Source organism: Pteropus medius, unplaced genomic scaffold, assembly GCF_902729225.1.
Source record: "Pteropus medius unplaced genomic scaffold, Ma_sr-lr_union100, whole genome shotgun sequence".
Classification (NCBI taxonomy): Eukaryota; Metazoa; Chordata; class Mammalia; order Chiroptera; family Pteropodidae; genus Pteropus; species Pteropus medius.
The window spans coordinates 8341482-8357036 of record NW_024349802.1 but is presented as its reverse complement, the minus strand read 5'-3'; the positions used below and the strand labels follow the sequence as shown (position 1 = coordinate 8357036).

The 15555-nt window shown below is 39.5% G+C and overlaps 1 protein-coding gene across 2 annotated transcripts in view; it reads left to right on the top strand.

Annotated features, from left to right (window-relative positions):
- The window catches only part of SPOCK1 (SPARC (osteonectin), cwcv and kazal like domains proteoglycan 1), a 461772-nt gene extending 446549 nt beyond the window's left edge, over positions 1-15223 (top strand). For both annotated transcript variants that reach the window (XM_039836105.1, XM_039836104.1), the window contains 3 exons: positions 3827-3889; positions 11256-11393; positions 11863-15223. In XM_039836105.1, coding sequence (XP_039692039.1) covers positions 3827-3889; positions 11256-11393; positions 11863-12053 — 392 coding nt within the window. In that variant the 3' untranslated portion in view covers positions 12054-15223. The remainder of the gene's footprint in view (positions 1-3826; positions 3890-11255; positions 11394-11862) is intronic.
- Positions 15224-15555: the final 332 nt, after the last annotated feature.

Genomic DNA, 15555 nt, shown 5'->3' with positions numbered 1-15555 from the left:
CTATCAGGTTCTTGTGGGTTTGTTGTTGTTGTTGTCTTATAGGAATTTTCTCTAAGGACACTAGAACTGTTCTAGACATATATGATGCAAATTTTCCCCCAACTTCAACTCTCTATTTCCCCCCAACTTCAACTCTAGGGAGAAACTTTAAGTTTTAGTCAAATTTCTCCATCTTTTATTCTGTGGCCTCTTAGAAGCCATAAAGCTTACATTAAGCTTAGAAAGGTATTTCCCACTTAACGATAGTAATTCTATTGTGTGTTTTGTTCAGTATCTTTGGGATTACATTGAGTGTTTGTTTACTGAAATCTTGTATCAGTTTAGATTTTTTTAGATGGTCATGTAGGGTCCCAGCCCCGCCCCTCCCACCCCACCTAATCCCTGGAGATGGTCGTCCAGTGCGCTTGTCACTGATTGACAAATCCATTATTCTCCTACCAATTTGAAATGCTTCCTTTATCATACATAGAACTCTTACATCTATCTATTCCCAGATAGTCTGCCCTATTAATAGAACAGTTATTCATAAATCAGTTCTAAACTGTTTAAATTAGTTGTTTTACAATATGTTTTACTATCTCGTGGGGCCACTCTCCCCTGCCATTAATCTTTTTTCAGAATTTTCCTAGATATTCTTATATATATTTAACTTTTCGAGCTTAGAATCAGTTTATGCAAACTTAAAAAATTCTTACTGGTATTTTTTTTTTACTATCATGCAAAATTAGATTAGAGTGAATTGATAGCTTTATAATATTGAATCCTTTTATCCTAGAATCTGTTAACCAGTAGAGTTATAAGTTTTGTTCTCAGATATTATATTTCCTCACTGGTGGTTGTTTTAATATTAATTTTGTTCCCAGCTACCTTACTAAATTCTCGTTTTGTTTAAATAGTTATTCTGGTTGGTTTCCTTGGATTTTTTTCAGGTGTGCAATCATGTCATCTGCAAATAGTGATGATTTTTGCTCTTCCCTTCTGATTTTTATACCTCATTTCTTTCTCTTTTCTAATCACACCAGCTAGTACTTCCAAATCGATATTAAATAATAGCCATGTTTTTCACTTCAGTAGAAATGCTTGTAGTGGTTCAGCATTAAGCTTAATGATAGCTTTGGGCTTGAGTTTATATAAAATCATGTGACTTCAGTCAAGGTTAGCTCAGGTTTAGCTTGATCAAAGCAGAGGCTCAGTGCTAACGCATCACCTGGATATGTAATGCCAGGGCCCCAGGGGTGACGTTACTGCCTTAACCAAGAGACAGAGCTGGTTACCCGGCCACACAGCATGTCTCTGGTTAGGCTGCCCTTTCAGCAATTGCCGAAGGAAGCCAGGATCCCCACCTGTGGCAGGACAGGGTACCCAGGTGGAGCTGAACGAGATAATTTGTTGTAGTTCTCTGTTCTCCATTTTGTGCATTTCTTCTAAGTTTATTTTTTGTTGGAGTCCCACCACCTCCGTCCCTGACCCAAACCAGTTCTGAAATTTTTATTTTACTTCCACATTTCATTATTTCCTGTTTATTAAGGCATGTACTTGAGGCTAATTTTTTTTGCCAAAGTATTTAGCTATAGACCCTAGGTATTGATATTTGGTACTTTTATTATAGTTAATTTGTAGGCAATTCTACAGTTAAGGCTGTGAGTGCCTCCTTGGCCCAAGGAAATTATAAGAGTGTACTTTTAAACTTTTCATGTAGTAGGATTATTTGTTGACTGCTTTTGATATTATTCTCTTTAGTTTTTTTACTAAGTTTGAGTTTTAGATCTTTTCAAAAATTCTCATCGGAATTCTATTCTTTGAATTAGTTCTTGAATATTTGGAAAATATTTCTCTTTTCTTTATACGAAAAAAAAAAAGATGCTAAGTATAAACTGTCTGGAGTCATAGCTTTTTGATCTTCTTAGAACTTTATTTGCTTACCACTGAGTGTAACTATGGAATAATGTGTGAACCCATACCAATTTTTCTCCCTTTATTAGTGATGTAACTAACCATTGTGCCTGGAAGTCAAAAGGATTTACCTTTTAAGGGCACAAACTTCCTGGGACATGTCTTCGTTTTTCTCTGTATTACTTTGCTTAAGCTGCGTATGGTCTCTTGAGCTCTAGCATTAAAACTATTTTGTTGCATTTGATTAGTCTCTTAGGATCATTCATTTTGTAGCTTCTTTCTATGTCATTTTTATCCTTGAGCCTTTGCATTTGTGCATTTAGCTCTGGTCTCACATAACTCTTCCATTAGAATCCTTGACCACTTAGAGAAATCTTTGTTAATTACTTTCACTGGCTCAGCAGCAAACATTTTCTGTTAACGAATTTTTCATCTGGAGTTTTGTCTTGTTTTTCTTCTGGTTTTCTTGCAACAATTTTTAGTAGGTCTTAGTCTGATTTATTTTTCCTTATCTTTCAATCAGTAGAGTTTTAAAAATTACTGTAGGACAATTTCAGGGGTCTTACAACTAGAAACTTATTTCACAGGAAACAGTGTTTACATGACTGACTGACTTTTCCTTCTCTTCAGGAGCAGGCTTCTAAATGCCTTACAGTTTCTTCTCTATGTTTCCGTGTGGTTATAAAAATGAACATTTCCATTTGCAAAATAGGAATAATACTGGTACCTCCCTAATATGGTTGTTGTGAAGATGTAAAGTTCTAGAACACTATCGGGTACATACTACTTTTAATCATCAAAGATGGAACTTGTTTCCCTTTTTGTTGTTTTCAGTTGGTATCTTAAATACAGAAATCAACATAATATATTTTACAACCAGTTTTTCTCAAGGAACCAGCAGCAGGACCAGGTGGCATTGTGACATCCTCAGGGTAATAGATGTAAATAGGGACTCGGGTACTTTCTACAGGCTGTACACATGTATATACAGAGGTAGTATAAGTGCCCTGAGAATTAGAACACCTCTGTCCATGCCTGGAGGGCCATTAACAAACGGCAGAGCTCCCCCCTGCACCCCCTAGAGCCACAGGATCCGCAAAAGCAAGTTAAGACTTGGACTAGTGAAGTCACCTTTCTTTTTGCTTGTAATGGAAGAAAGCTCTTCTCTTGGGAGGTAAGAGAGTATCACACACTTCTATGTGCCCCACTTGGCCATGCGGCTCCACCATATCAGTCCTTCATTGAGAACTGACAGTTTTGTGCTCATTCTTAACAACATAACTGAGGATTCAGAAGATGAGAGAAAGAAACCTGCCCAAAGTATTCAGCTATGAGGTGACAGAGTTGAGGTCTCAAGCTTCTACACTCTCTCTGTATCTCTTGTATATCTTCATAGCTGCCCCTTGAGGTCTGTGTTTTACTTTCCTGGGTCGTGAGCCACAAGGTCTTGAAGCAGCCATTCTAATCCTCTCTCTCTCCTACAGCAAGACCTAGGGGAGAGTGTCTGTCACCTTCCCTCTGGTCAGTTGGTCTGGCCTGTGGATTCAGAACACTGACCTACTAGTAAGCTTTGGTCCTGGTTCTCAGCTCATCGAAATCTTAGCTGATTATTTGCTTCCCTATATAAAAGAAAAAGTATTAGCAAATCAGCTATTAAACACCTGGTATTTGCTTGAGTTGGTGGTGGGGAGAAAAATTCCTGTACGAAGCATGTAGCCCCCCAAATACTATTTTAAGTACCTCGTGGTATAAGTTGTTTTTTTTAATTAGTAACACTAATGGCCTGAGTTTGTTCTGCCACATAGCCACAGCATATGGAGTAATTCCACTCCCAGGTGTGTCACTGTCTACATTTCACGTCACAAGTGAAGCCAATCATTAGAGATTATATCCCATACCATCTGGAAACTAACTTTCACAAATTATTTTTTAGGTCTCCCTTGCCAGAATGAAATGAACAGGATTCAGAAGCTGAGCAAGGGGAAAAGCCTACTGGGTAAGTACAATTTCTTGCCACTCATTTATACAACTAATTAAACCATCATGTCTCTTGTAATATTGAGTACAGCAGTGGTTCTCAATTACAGGCCAGTGCTTCATGAAAGAAATGCCTCACTTTACCCCAGACAGGGCTCTTTCAGGCAGCTGGATATAATCTGAGGACCAGTTTGTTGGCCGAGAATTAGCGAGAGGAGAGGTCAAATGTCACCCAGGGTTGTAATCTCTTCCTACTTTTGGCTCCAATGGATCTTAGCTTTTCCTTCTTTCAAGCACCGCCATTGAATGGAGCTCTCCAGTATCCAACTCTAAGGTCTATAAATTTCCTATATTCCCCAGATCAAGTTGTGTACTTGAGGAAGATGAGCCATACTCCCATCTGAATCTATCAGATAGGATTCAAAGACATATGTGTACTTGCATGTGTTTCTTAGTGTCCCATGCATGGTCTCTGAAGAAAGTATAAGGCTGTTTAGACACTGCACATTTCTCTTACCATTCTGTCTGCATGGTAAGGAAGAAGCAAGTGGGTCATATGAATGCATTTTCCCTGACATGTGAGTCCGGACAAAGTCAAGGTAACAAATGCTAACCTGCTGAAGCATTTGTTCCCTTTTAGCTCCAAGCTGTTCTGTTTCCAGCACTCGGGTTGTCGTGGCATTCAGACTAGGCCGTCCCTGAGAGGGTATAAACCTCATTTGTTTGCTGAAAAGGAATCTGCGTTGCTTTTTGAAAAAAGCTGACCAGCTGTAACACAGTAATTCAGAGTTATTTTTGTTAAGCTTTCAGGAGCAGGTGCTTTCCCTAAGCAGCCTGCCATTTCAGAAGTTTATTTACTTGATAGAGATGGGCAAGTTTTTTTTTGCAGACTGTCAGATGTAGGTGGTCTGTGAGCTCTGGTGATGTCTCTTCTGATTTTGGGGTCACCTCAAAGTGTATTCTCCTTCCTACTGCTTTTGAAAATTATTTCACTGGCTTGTCCCAGACTTTTGGCATCTGGTAACACTCTGTTCAACTCAGAACTCCAAAGCTGTAACTCTGACCTAGATTCCTAGGTCTGGGCCTAGATTCCTCTCCTGTGTGAAAAAGTATAAAGGCCTCTTTCTGATCTGAAGGCAGAGTGGCTATATCCCTCTGCCACAGTTCTGTCCAGTACAAGGCCCTGTGCTTACTGATCTGATTCTCCCATGCGGGAGGTTACTTTGAGTTTGAGTTATGTGTCTGAGGTTCACAGAGAACATACGGAGATTACTCTGGCTGCTTCATAAAGATACAATTTATTCGCTTACAAGTTGTTTTTCACATGGTGAAATCTCCTAATATACATGTGTTCAGGGGCATTTTGATTCAAAAAATAAGTAAAACAAGCAATAAATTACTACCAGTTCTAATTATTGCCTAGAGTGGTAATCCTATTACAGATTTAGAGCAGCACCTGCTTCTTACCAACCTTGGGGTTCAGCCTAATATGTTTGTTTGTTGCTTATTAAGTGCTGTTTTCCAACTGCAGGTCAAGGAGGAGGACCCACAGTTCCCCAGCACTACTGGTTCTCCTCCTTCACAGATCTTGAGAATCTGTTTACAAATCTCTCTGCCTTCTGGTTATTGAAAGCACTTACTTTTCCTGCAGACTAGGGGTGCTGAGCCCTTAAGTTAGAGTGTGGGTAATACCTCTCACCGTGGCATCAGCAGACTTGCCTATCACTTAGGAATGGTTTTCCTACCCATGACCTCATTTGCTGAGAGCCAGGTCACCCTGGAATAGCCTTGAGAGCTGAGCATTTGAGCAGTTCCATGTCATAGGAAGGTGGGCAAAGTATATGGGTGCGAAAGAGTTGTGTAGGTGTGTTGTTGAGTGCTAGTAAATGGAAATGATGGCATGGTCATCTAAATTTGGGGATGGGGTAGAGATTTAAAAAGGTATGAAAGAGTTATCCTGGAGAATGAATGGACAGAGTAAGATAGGATTACTAGGTACCACCTTGAGGTTAGCAGTAGTGAGCTTAAAATGAGACTAGTTTTCAGATGATTGTGACTTTTACTTCAATTCAAAGCCATCTCTTATTTCCTCTTTCGTATTCAGGCTCCAAAAACTCTCCCCGCTTCTCTCCTACATCACTGATTTTTCTCTCAGTACTAGAGCATCTTCATCAACATTAAAACAGAGAGGGAAGATCAGCTCTCAGCCATGAGGGGAGGCAGCAGAAGAACCCAACACACATGCAAAAATGCTGTTATTCCTCACCTCTTACCCGCTCTACCTATTGCACCATTTTTTCTGCTTCCCCCTCTACAGAGAATCAGCTGGAATCAGAGGTTAAATCCAGGTTCAAAATAGTAAAAATTTGTCTCCCCTGCCGTGCTTCTTTCTGGGGTCTATTCCATGAGAACCCGATAAGCACCACTGGTTTAAGAGAAATACCTTCAGAGTAAATCACTTTGAACCTAGCATGTTAAACGTATCCTAATGAGTATTCTAATGTGATGACAGATATTCTCAAATCATAGATGCATTAAGTTTAGTAACCCTAGACTGAGTAAAGTCTCACTAAAAGATTTACAGAAGATAAATGACCCCAAAAGAAACTGTGAAAAAAAAACTGCTAAATCAAAATAAATGACCTATAAAAATAGTTTGATAGTAAGCTGAAATTAAAACTGCAGACTATTGAGGGCAATGAGAAAAAGGTGGTAAAAATGTGTTAAATTTCTGGTTTATTCAGGAGAAAACAGATTAGATATTAGGAAAGGTATGCTTCTCAGTGGATTTAAGGGTAATAATAGCAATAGAACATGTAGTTTTAGAACTATAGAAGGAAAAACAATTTCAACAAAAGGCAGGAAAGAGGGAAAATAGAAAACCCAAAATAGAGTGGTAGAAATAAAAGCAAGCATATCTATAATCATGAAACATGTGACTGGGTCTAACTCACTAGATACTATCAACTGGTATTTTTAAAGAGAGTTTCATGTAAAACAATTACACAGAAACTTGAAATTAAAAGATAATAAAGACTCATTTTTATAATAATGTTAAAGTCTGACAAAAGCAAATACTTCCAATTCTAAAAACGGTTATCACCTTGCTGAAATGTTACTTTTATCATATTATATCAAAAATTGGTATACTCATAACCTTAAAACAAAGCATAACCATTGCAAGGTGTCATATTTATAATCATAATCAGAGACTTCAATGACCCACTTCCTGAAACTTATAGTTCAAGTAGACCAAAATATATACATAGAACTGAACATGATTTATATACACATATATTCATATATATTTATTCCTGTACATAAGCATAGAATATCGAGTCTTTTCAAACACAAATGAAATACTCGCCATGGATTATACCACAAAAGGAAACTCAACAAATCTCAAAAAAGAAAAGATTAAATTTACTTGCAACGACACAAAAGAAGTCAAAAATGAGAATGCCCAAACCCCATACATCTGGGGTTTTTAAAAGAATTAGTCAAAGATGAAATAAAGTAAAAACTAGAAAACATTTAGAACCGACTGAAAGTGAAAGCAGAGTATACCAAAATTGGAAGGAAGCAACTAAAGTGAATCTTAGAGGAATAGTCATAGCTTCAAATCAGGAAAGCTGTAAGAACACCACAATAAACTGGAATGACAGACTAAAGCAGGAAACAATGAAGTAGACAAACCTCTGGCCATATAAAAGGCTCAAATACTATAATGAATTTAAAAGTGGGATGTAACCTCAGATATAAGAGAATACTGGAAACTTCAGCATGTATCAGAATCACATGAAGAGTTTTTCAAGCGGTCGTTGGGTCTCACCCTCAGTTTCAGATGCAGTAGGTCTGGGTGGGGGCCCGAGAATTTGCTTTTCTAAGATGTTTCCAGGTGATGCTGCAGCCGCTGGTCCTGTATGAACACTCTGAAAACTACTGCCACAAACCAACTTATAACAATTATGAAAATCTAGTTGTAATAGATACTATGAGTTACCACATTTGAGTCACCAAGAACCAGAAGACCCAACTAGATTTAAAAACCATAAAGTTAATTTGAATCAGAATGCCATTCTCATTCCCCAAAATGGGCACCAGGCCCAAAACGTTTTTATGTGTGAATCCTTCATGGAAGAGATCATTCTTCTTTTATACAAAAATGTCAAGTATAGAAAAATACCTGAATCATTTTCTGAATTAATTGCTTTCATACAGAAATTGAAAAAACAAAATTATATGCCTCTGTCAGTAATACAGATGCAAACTGAACCACTACTAATTTATCTTATTCAAATAAATAACAAAAATAAATGTAAAGGATACCAAAAAACATGTTTTATCAGTTGTTTAAAAAGTTCTCAAATCAGAAAGTAGAAAATATGAACAGACCAATTACTAGTAAGGAGACTGAATCAGTATTCAAAGTAGAAAAGCCCAGGACCAGAGAGCAGATGGCTTCACTGGTGAATTTTACCAAACATTTAAAGAAGAATTAACACCAATCCTTCTCAGTCTTCTGAAAAATTGAAGAGGAGAGAACACTACCAAATTCATTTTACGAGACCAACATTATCCTGCTACCAAACTCAGAAAAGTACAGGCCAATATCCCTGATGAATAAAGATGCAAAAATTTCCAATAAAATAACAGCAGACCAAATTCAGCAGCACAATAAAAGGATCATTCACCATGGTTAAGTGGGATTTATCCCTGGGATAAATGGTTTAGTATATGCAAATCAACCAGTGTGATATACCACATTAACAAAATGAAGGATAAAAATCATATGATCTTAGTAGACACAGAAAACCCACTTAACAAATTCAACATTCATTCATGATAAAAAAAACAACAAAATATAGAAGGAACATACCGTAATATAGTAAAAGCCATATATGACAAGCCCACAGCTAACATCATACTTAATGGTAAAAGATTGAAAGCTTTTCCTCTACTATTAAGAACAGAACAATAATGCCCACTCTCACCACACCCATTCAACCTAGTACTGGAAATCCTAGCCAGAATTAAATTGAAAAAAAAAAAAAAGACATCAGAATTGGAAAGAAGTAAAATTGTTAATATTTGCAGATGACATGATTTTATATATAGAAAATCCTAAAGACTCCACCAAAAAAACTGTTAGATCTAATTAACGAATTTGGTGAATTTGCAGGATACAAAATTAACATGCAAAAATCAGTAGCATTTCTACATACTAACAACAAATTATGTGAAAGAGGAATAAAATCCATTTACAATAGCCTCAAAAACAATAAAATACTTAAGAATAAATTTAACCAAGAAAGCAAAATAGCTCTACACTGAAAACCATGAAACATTAATGAAAGAAATCAAGGAAGACACAAATAAGTGAAAAGATATCTTGTGTTCATGGATTGGAAGAATATGTCAAAATGTCTATACTACCCAAAGCCATCCATAAATTCAACTCAATCCTTATCGAGATTCCAGTGGCATTTTTTACAGTAGAAAAAAATCCTAAAATTTTTATGGGACCACAAGAGACCTCAAATAGCTAAAGCAACCCTGACAAAGAAGAACAGAGCAGGAAGCATCATACTTCCTAAATTTAAGCTACATTATAAAGCTTTAGTAATCCAAACAGTATGGTACTTGCATAAAAAGGGACTCACAGACCAATGGAAAAGAATACAATCAAGAGCCCAGAAATAAATCCATGCATATAGAGTCAACTAATATTTTAGAAGAGAGCCAAGAACACTCTATGGAGAAAAGACAGTCGGATCAATAAAGGATGCTGGAAAATTAGATATTTACATGTAAAGAATGAAACTAGACTCCCATCTTATACCACTCCAAAAAATTAACTCAAAATGGACTAAAGACTTAAATATAACACCTGAAACCATGAAACGCCTAGAAGAAAACAGAAAAAAATCTCCTTGACCTAGATATTGGTAATGATTTTTTGGATATGACATCTAAAGCACAAGCAACAAAATAAAAAGAAACAAGTGGGACTGAGCAAACTAAAAAGCTTCTGTACAGCAAAAGAAATGATTAATAAAGTGGAAAGACAACCAATGGAATGGTAAAGATATCTGCAAATCGTATATCTGATAAGGGATTAATATCCAAAATATATAAAGAACTCATACAACCCAATAGCAAAAATCATCATTATCCAATTAAAAAATGAGCAAAGGAACTGAATAGACATTTAGCACAGAAGATTTACAGATGGCCAACAGGTACATGAAAATGTGCTCAACATCACTAAACATCAAGGAAATGCAAATCAAAACCACGACAAGATCATCTCACACCTGTTAGAATGACTATCACCAAACAACGACTGCTGATTGCAATGTAGAGAAAGGAACCCTCATGCACTGTTGGTGGGAATGTAAATTGGTGCAGCCACTATGGAAAACAGTGTGTAGGATCCTCAGAAAATTAGAACTAGAACTACCACATGATCCAGCACTTCCCACTTTGGGGTATTCATCCAAAGAAAATGAAAACACCAGTTCGCTGGGATATCTGCGCCCTCATGTTCGCTGCAGCATTACTTAACAGTAGCCCAGACAGGGAAACCTATGTGTCCATCGGTAGAGGAATGGCTCATGTGGTGTATATACACAGCAGAATATTGTTCAGCCAGAAAAACAAAGAAAATCCTGCCAATTGTGACAACATGGATGGACCTTGAGGGCATTATGCTAAGTGAAATAAGTCAGACTGAGATAGACAAAAATCCTGTATGATCTCACTTCTATGTGGAATAGAAAAAAAAACCAAAACCAAGTTCACAGAGAGAGAGATGAGATTTATGGTCACCACAGGCAGTGGGAGCAGGGTCAAAAAGTACAAATTCCCAGTTATAAATAAGTACTTAGGGATGTAATGTACAACACGGTGACTGTAGCTAACACACTGTAAGGTATGTATCTAAGTTTTTACGAGTAAATTCTAAGTTCTGATCAGAAGGAAAAAACTTTTGTATCTCTATGAGATGACGGATGTTAACTAAACCCACTGTGGTGATCGTGTCACAATCTAGGCCGAATCGTTATGCTGTGCACTTCAACATTAATGCATTTCTATATTAATTTTGTACATGTTGATAAAACTGGAAAAGCATAAAAAATAAAAATTATTAATAAGAGTAGTACATATTCATAATTTACAGAGAAAAATAAGAACTCATCCAAGAAGGACTAGAAGTCCTGTCTAACCTGAGCAAGTCCCATGGCCCTGTGATCTAAGTAATGCCCAACCCACCTGATTCTCTCCATTAGTCCGGCGGCAGACACCTCGTATTACACATCAGTCCCCTTCTGTCTGGGGGTAGGGCATTAACCCAGAATATCTCTGCACTTCTGGTCCCCCAGGAGCATTCATACCTCGGTGTAATGAGGAAGGCTATTACAGAGCCACACAGTGCCACGGCAGCACAGGGCAGTGCTGGTGTGTGGACAAGTACGGGAACGAGCTGGCTGGCTCCAGGAAACAGGGCGCCGTGAGCTGTGGTGAGTAAGGCCTTCTGTGTCAGCCCTGTAACGATCTCTGCCACCTGTAGGTCCTCGCTGTGTCAGGGTCTGAGCAGAAGAATTTCAGAAGGTGTCTGTGGTCTACAGTGAGTGAGTTTACAGTGGAAACCCGTGAGATTATGCAGGCAGGAAGTCACCATGACCACCGAGCTGGACGACAGTTTATGACAGTTGGGAATTGACACAGGCCAAGAGCCACTTAGGTTGCCTTCACTTTTCAATTAGGATTATAAATCTTCCAAGAAAGTAGAAGCATCTCAAGAATTCTGGGGTTCCTATCAGAACAAAGCTTGGGGTCCATTCCATGTAGACTAACCCCACCCAGAGAGGGATGCTCCCATGTTTGGGAAGAAAAATACAGTTAAGTCACATGCAAGGGAACCCCTGACATGGGTTATGAAGTGTAAGCAGGAACTAACCTCAGATCTGTTCCTTCTTAATGTTGCAGAAGAGGAACAGGAAACCTCGGGAGATTTCGGCAGTGGCGGCTCCGTGGTCCTGCTAGATGACCTGGAGGACGAACGGGAGCTGGAACCAAAGGACAGATTGGGGAAGCTGAGGGTGCATACCCGGGCAGTGACGGAGGATGATGAGGATGAGGACGACGACAAAGATGATGAGGTTGGGTACATATGGTAGTCTCCGCAAGGACGAGGACATGAGGTTGGCACAAAATTGCAAGTCACTTCCTGTCCCTGCATTTGTATCTAAGACTCCACGGCACCAAGGTCTGTTCTCCATTGTCGCTCTCTATGCCCGACCTCAGGTTTGGAAGACAGCTCCTCGTTCCCAGAGCATTCTGATTTTGCATACGGTTGTGTGGGAAGAAGGGTGTTGTGTTGTGTTATGTTTTTAGACAGTGGAATGGCTGGCTGAATTACAGCCTCCTTTCCCTCCCATGAGACTTTTGCAATGAGCATGTGATTTATGTGGGATTCTGGCAGTGCGGGGAGCCCCACCCTGTAAATGTCAAAGACCCTTTCTGGACTACCCACACTGGTGGTTATCACAGCATGGTTCCCGGCCTTACGGTGTCTTAAGTGCTTTTCTTGTGTCTTGTAGATGTCGTGGAAAACACACCACACTGGACTTTATTCCCTTTGCTCCCCACCACCCCTGCTGTTTATTATTAAAAATTAGTTATTCACATCACTGTATCTGGCTTCCTACAAACAACAGCCTTAATTCAGTCAAGAATCCCTTTGGGGAACTGATTTTCTTTATTAAAAATACGGCGTCTGGATACTTCTCTCTGTACATGCATAAATATGTATATATGTACAGAAGAGGCTATGTGTATATGGAAGGTACGCACTCCTCTCGGAAAAACTGGGTGGGTATCTGTTAAAAAAAACACTCACTTGAAAAACAATTATAAATTTGTCAGCTTGTCCAGACCTGGATCACAATTTCTGGAATAAAAATGTGAATCGAAGTCCTTTTCTGCACTAACAGTCGGCACGTGTCGCCTGCAGGAGGGGGAGGTCTGTTCTCTAGGCATCGGCAGAGTTACTGGAAGCCTCTTTGATTTGGATAAGCCTCTGTCTGCCTAAATCACTTTTCTCACACAAGCCATGCGACTCCCACGTGGGCAGCTTCACAAGCCATCTGTCTCATTTCAGCTCAGAGCCCCTGCAACGGTCCTGTCTGCCGCAGCCTCCTCCCTTCCCTATGTAATCTCTACTCAAGGGCTTTTTCTGAGGCATGTACGCACAACCCCGTGCTCGCTGAGAAGGAGTACCACGGTGTTCCTTAGGAGAAGGAAATTCAGAATTCTTAACTCGAGGTTTTGCTCTTGCCCCCTTGCTAGCCAACAAATCATGATGAGGGCACAAAAGCGGTACAGATTTTATATCCTTTATCGTTTGTGAAGAATCCCATATGGAGGCCTAGAAAGAACTTGGTAGTGGCACATGGAAGCTAGGGCTGGATTTTTAGGAGCCAGTCCTGTCTCCATGCCCTCACCCGCATGAGTGTTAAGATACCGAGAAAGAAAGTCCTGCACCGTTTGCGTTTCTTTTCCCTAAGTAAACTCATTATTAGAGCCCGTCTCCAAATGTGCTAGGGCCATCATCTCTACATTCTTTAGGATTTCTCTCTGTATTTCTCTCCCAGATACAAGGACAAGGACCAAAGAGTAGTGTTCCAAGTGGCCCTGTTTAGTTCAGTGCTCGCGCTTCCTTCAGCTCCCGCCCCACCTGGTCCCCACCTACTCAGCGCCCCCAGCAAGGCTCTCTGGCCAACATTTGTCATTCTCCTTTTCCCCATGAGCTCCAGCCAGTCCATGAGAAGACCACGTAAACTCAGGCATAAAATATATTCGGCCAGACCATGATCACAGTGGCAGCTGACCAACCCTCCACCCCCAAATGACTCTTCCGTTGTACTTTACCAGCCTGCCTCAAACCAGCATTTTCCAATACTTGCAATGGCCGGACAAAGTGGCATTATCCCTGAAGACAGTCTCAGGTGGGACATGAACTTGCCTGATAGAATTGGAATTCCTTAGGCCCGACAGATAGTACAACCAGGACTCTAGGTACGGGAGGCCGTAGGCGAGCTCTGCACTGGGATCTCAACCCCGTCACCTGTTTTAGTATTTTTTTTTCTACCTTGCACAAAACTTTGAGATCATAATTTAGAAAACAGGTGCTTAATTGCAGCTAAATTATAATAGAGTATATGAAGGAATCAAGACATTAAAAAATCTCAGTTTAGACCCTCAAAGAAAACCATTGTTATGATCTCCGAGCTTGGAAAAATGCACAAGAGAACATATTAAAATTGACGAACTGATTTCACTTAGAGAGACTTCTAGGAACAGAGTGAACCACTGATTTTAATTTGCCTAATTATCTTATGACAAGTGTCAAATTAAGATGACACTTAAAGATCTTCGGCATTAACTTAATGATGGAGAAGAGTGCTCAGTAGTCACTTCTCGGAAGGTAATGAGATGCTCATTTACAGAGAGATTCCAAGATGTTTTGATTCATTAAAACATTAAATCAAAAGCCCTCCTACGACCGGAACCCCAAATCAATGGAGCAACTTTAAGGCCACTTTTCATGCCTCACTTTGGCATGACAGCATGAGATTTTTAAACATCTTTAATACTTTTCACTTAGAGTTTTTAGTTACTTTATCCTAAAAGCAGAATTTTTGTTTTCTTCCTTTTAGCAGGAGTTCTTTAGCCAGTGACAAGGTATTCATGAAAATTGTTATTTAAAAAAAAACATACTTCTGTGATCATCCATGCCCTTGCTTGCGACTTGAATCTCACTAACACGATTTTGGAAACTCCTTAATAAATAGTTTTATTCTTATTCCATAAATGCTCTTTTATTTGATACCATTTCCTTAGCATCCAACTTAAATCTCAGAATTTTCTTCCACCATGGTTTGTCGTCTGCCATGTTAACGTCTTTTTGTTTCCACAAACGTCCTAGGCATGGAAATACCTTAATACTGAATCTGAGGTTTTACATCAGTTTCCCCAGGCCCAGCGGTGACAGCGCGTCTGTCCAGGTCTGCCCTTCTGCTTTTCCCAGGATGCCATTCACATTTGTTTTTTACCTGGACCACACTGTACAGTGACATCCAAGAGCCCTTTCTACAGTGGGTGGTTTTGGTCTTTTTATACCTTTTTCTCAAAGTCACTGATGTTTGTCCCTGTTATATGTGTAGCATTGTAATGAGAGCCCACCAAATCCTGAGTGTCAGTTCGTTGTCCCTACTGTAGATGAAATAGTGAAGTAGAAAAACCTAGTAAATTCTGAATGCTTTTCCACATAGACTTATCTGGAATGTGAACATGACTCTTTGGTTACTAGTAACTGCTTAACTGTAGTCCTGAGTAGGTGCATTTTTGTCTGTCTCAATAAATTTTAATTTGTCTGCAGCGTCTGAGTGTTTGTATTTTATTAGCTTGGATGTGCACTCCCCAGGCCACGTCCACACATGAGCTCTGGAGAGCAGTACAGCTGCACGAAGGGTGAGCCCCTCTGCCATGGCTTCTGTACGTGGCAGGGAGGTCGGCCTGATGGTGGTCCTGGCTGTCCTGGCCCCTCTCAGCGAACCCTGGCACATGCGTGCCCGGTGCCCACACAGTCTAGAATCATATCACCCGACCTCTCTTTTT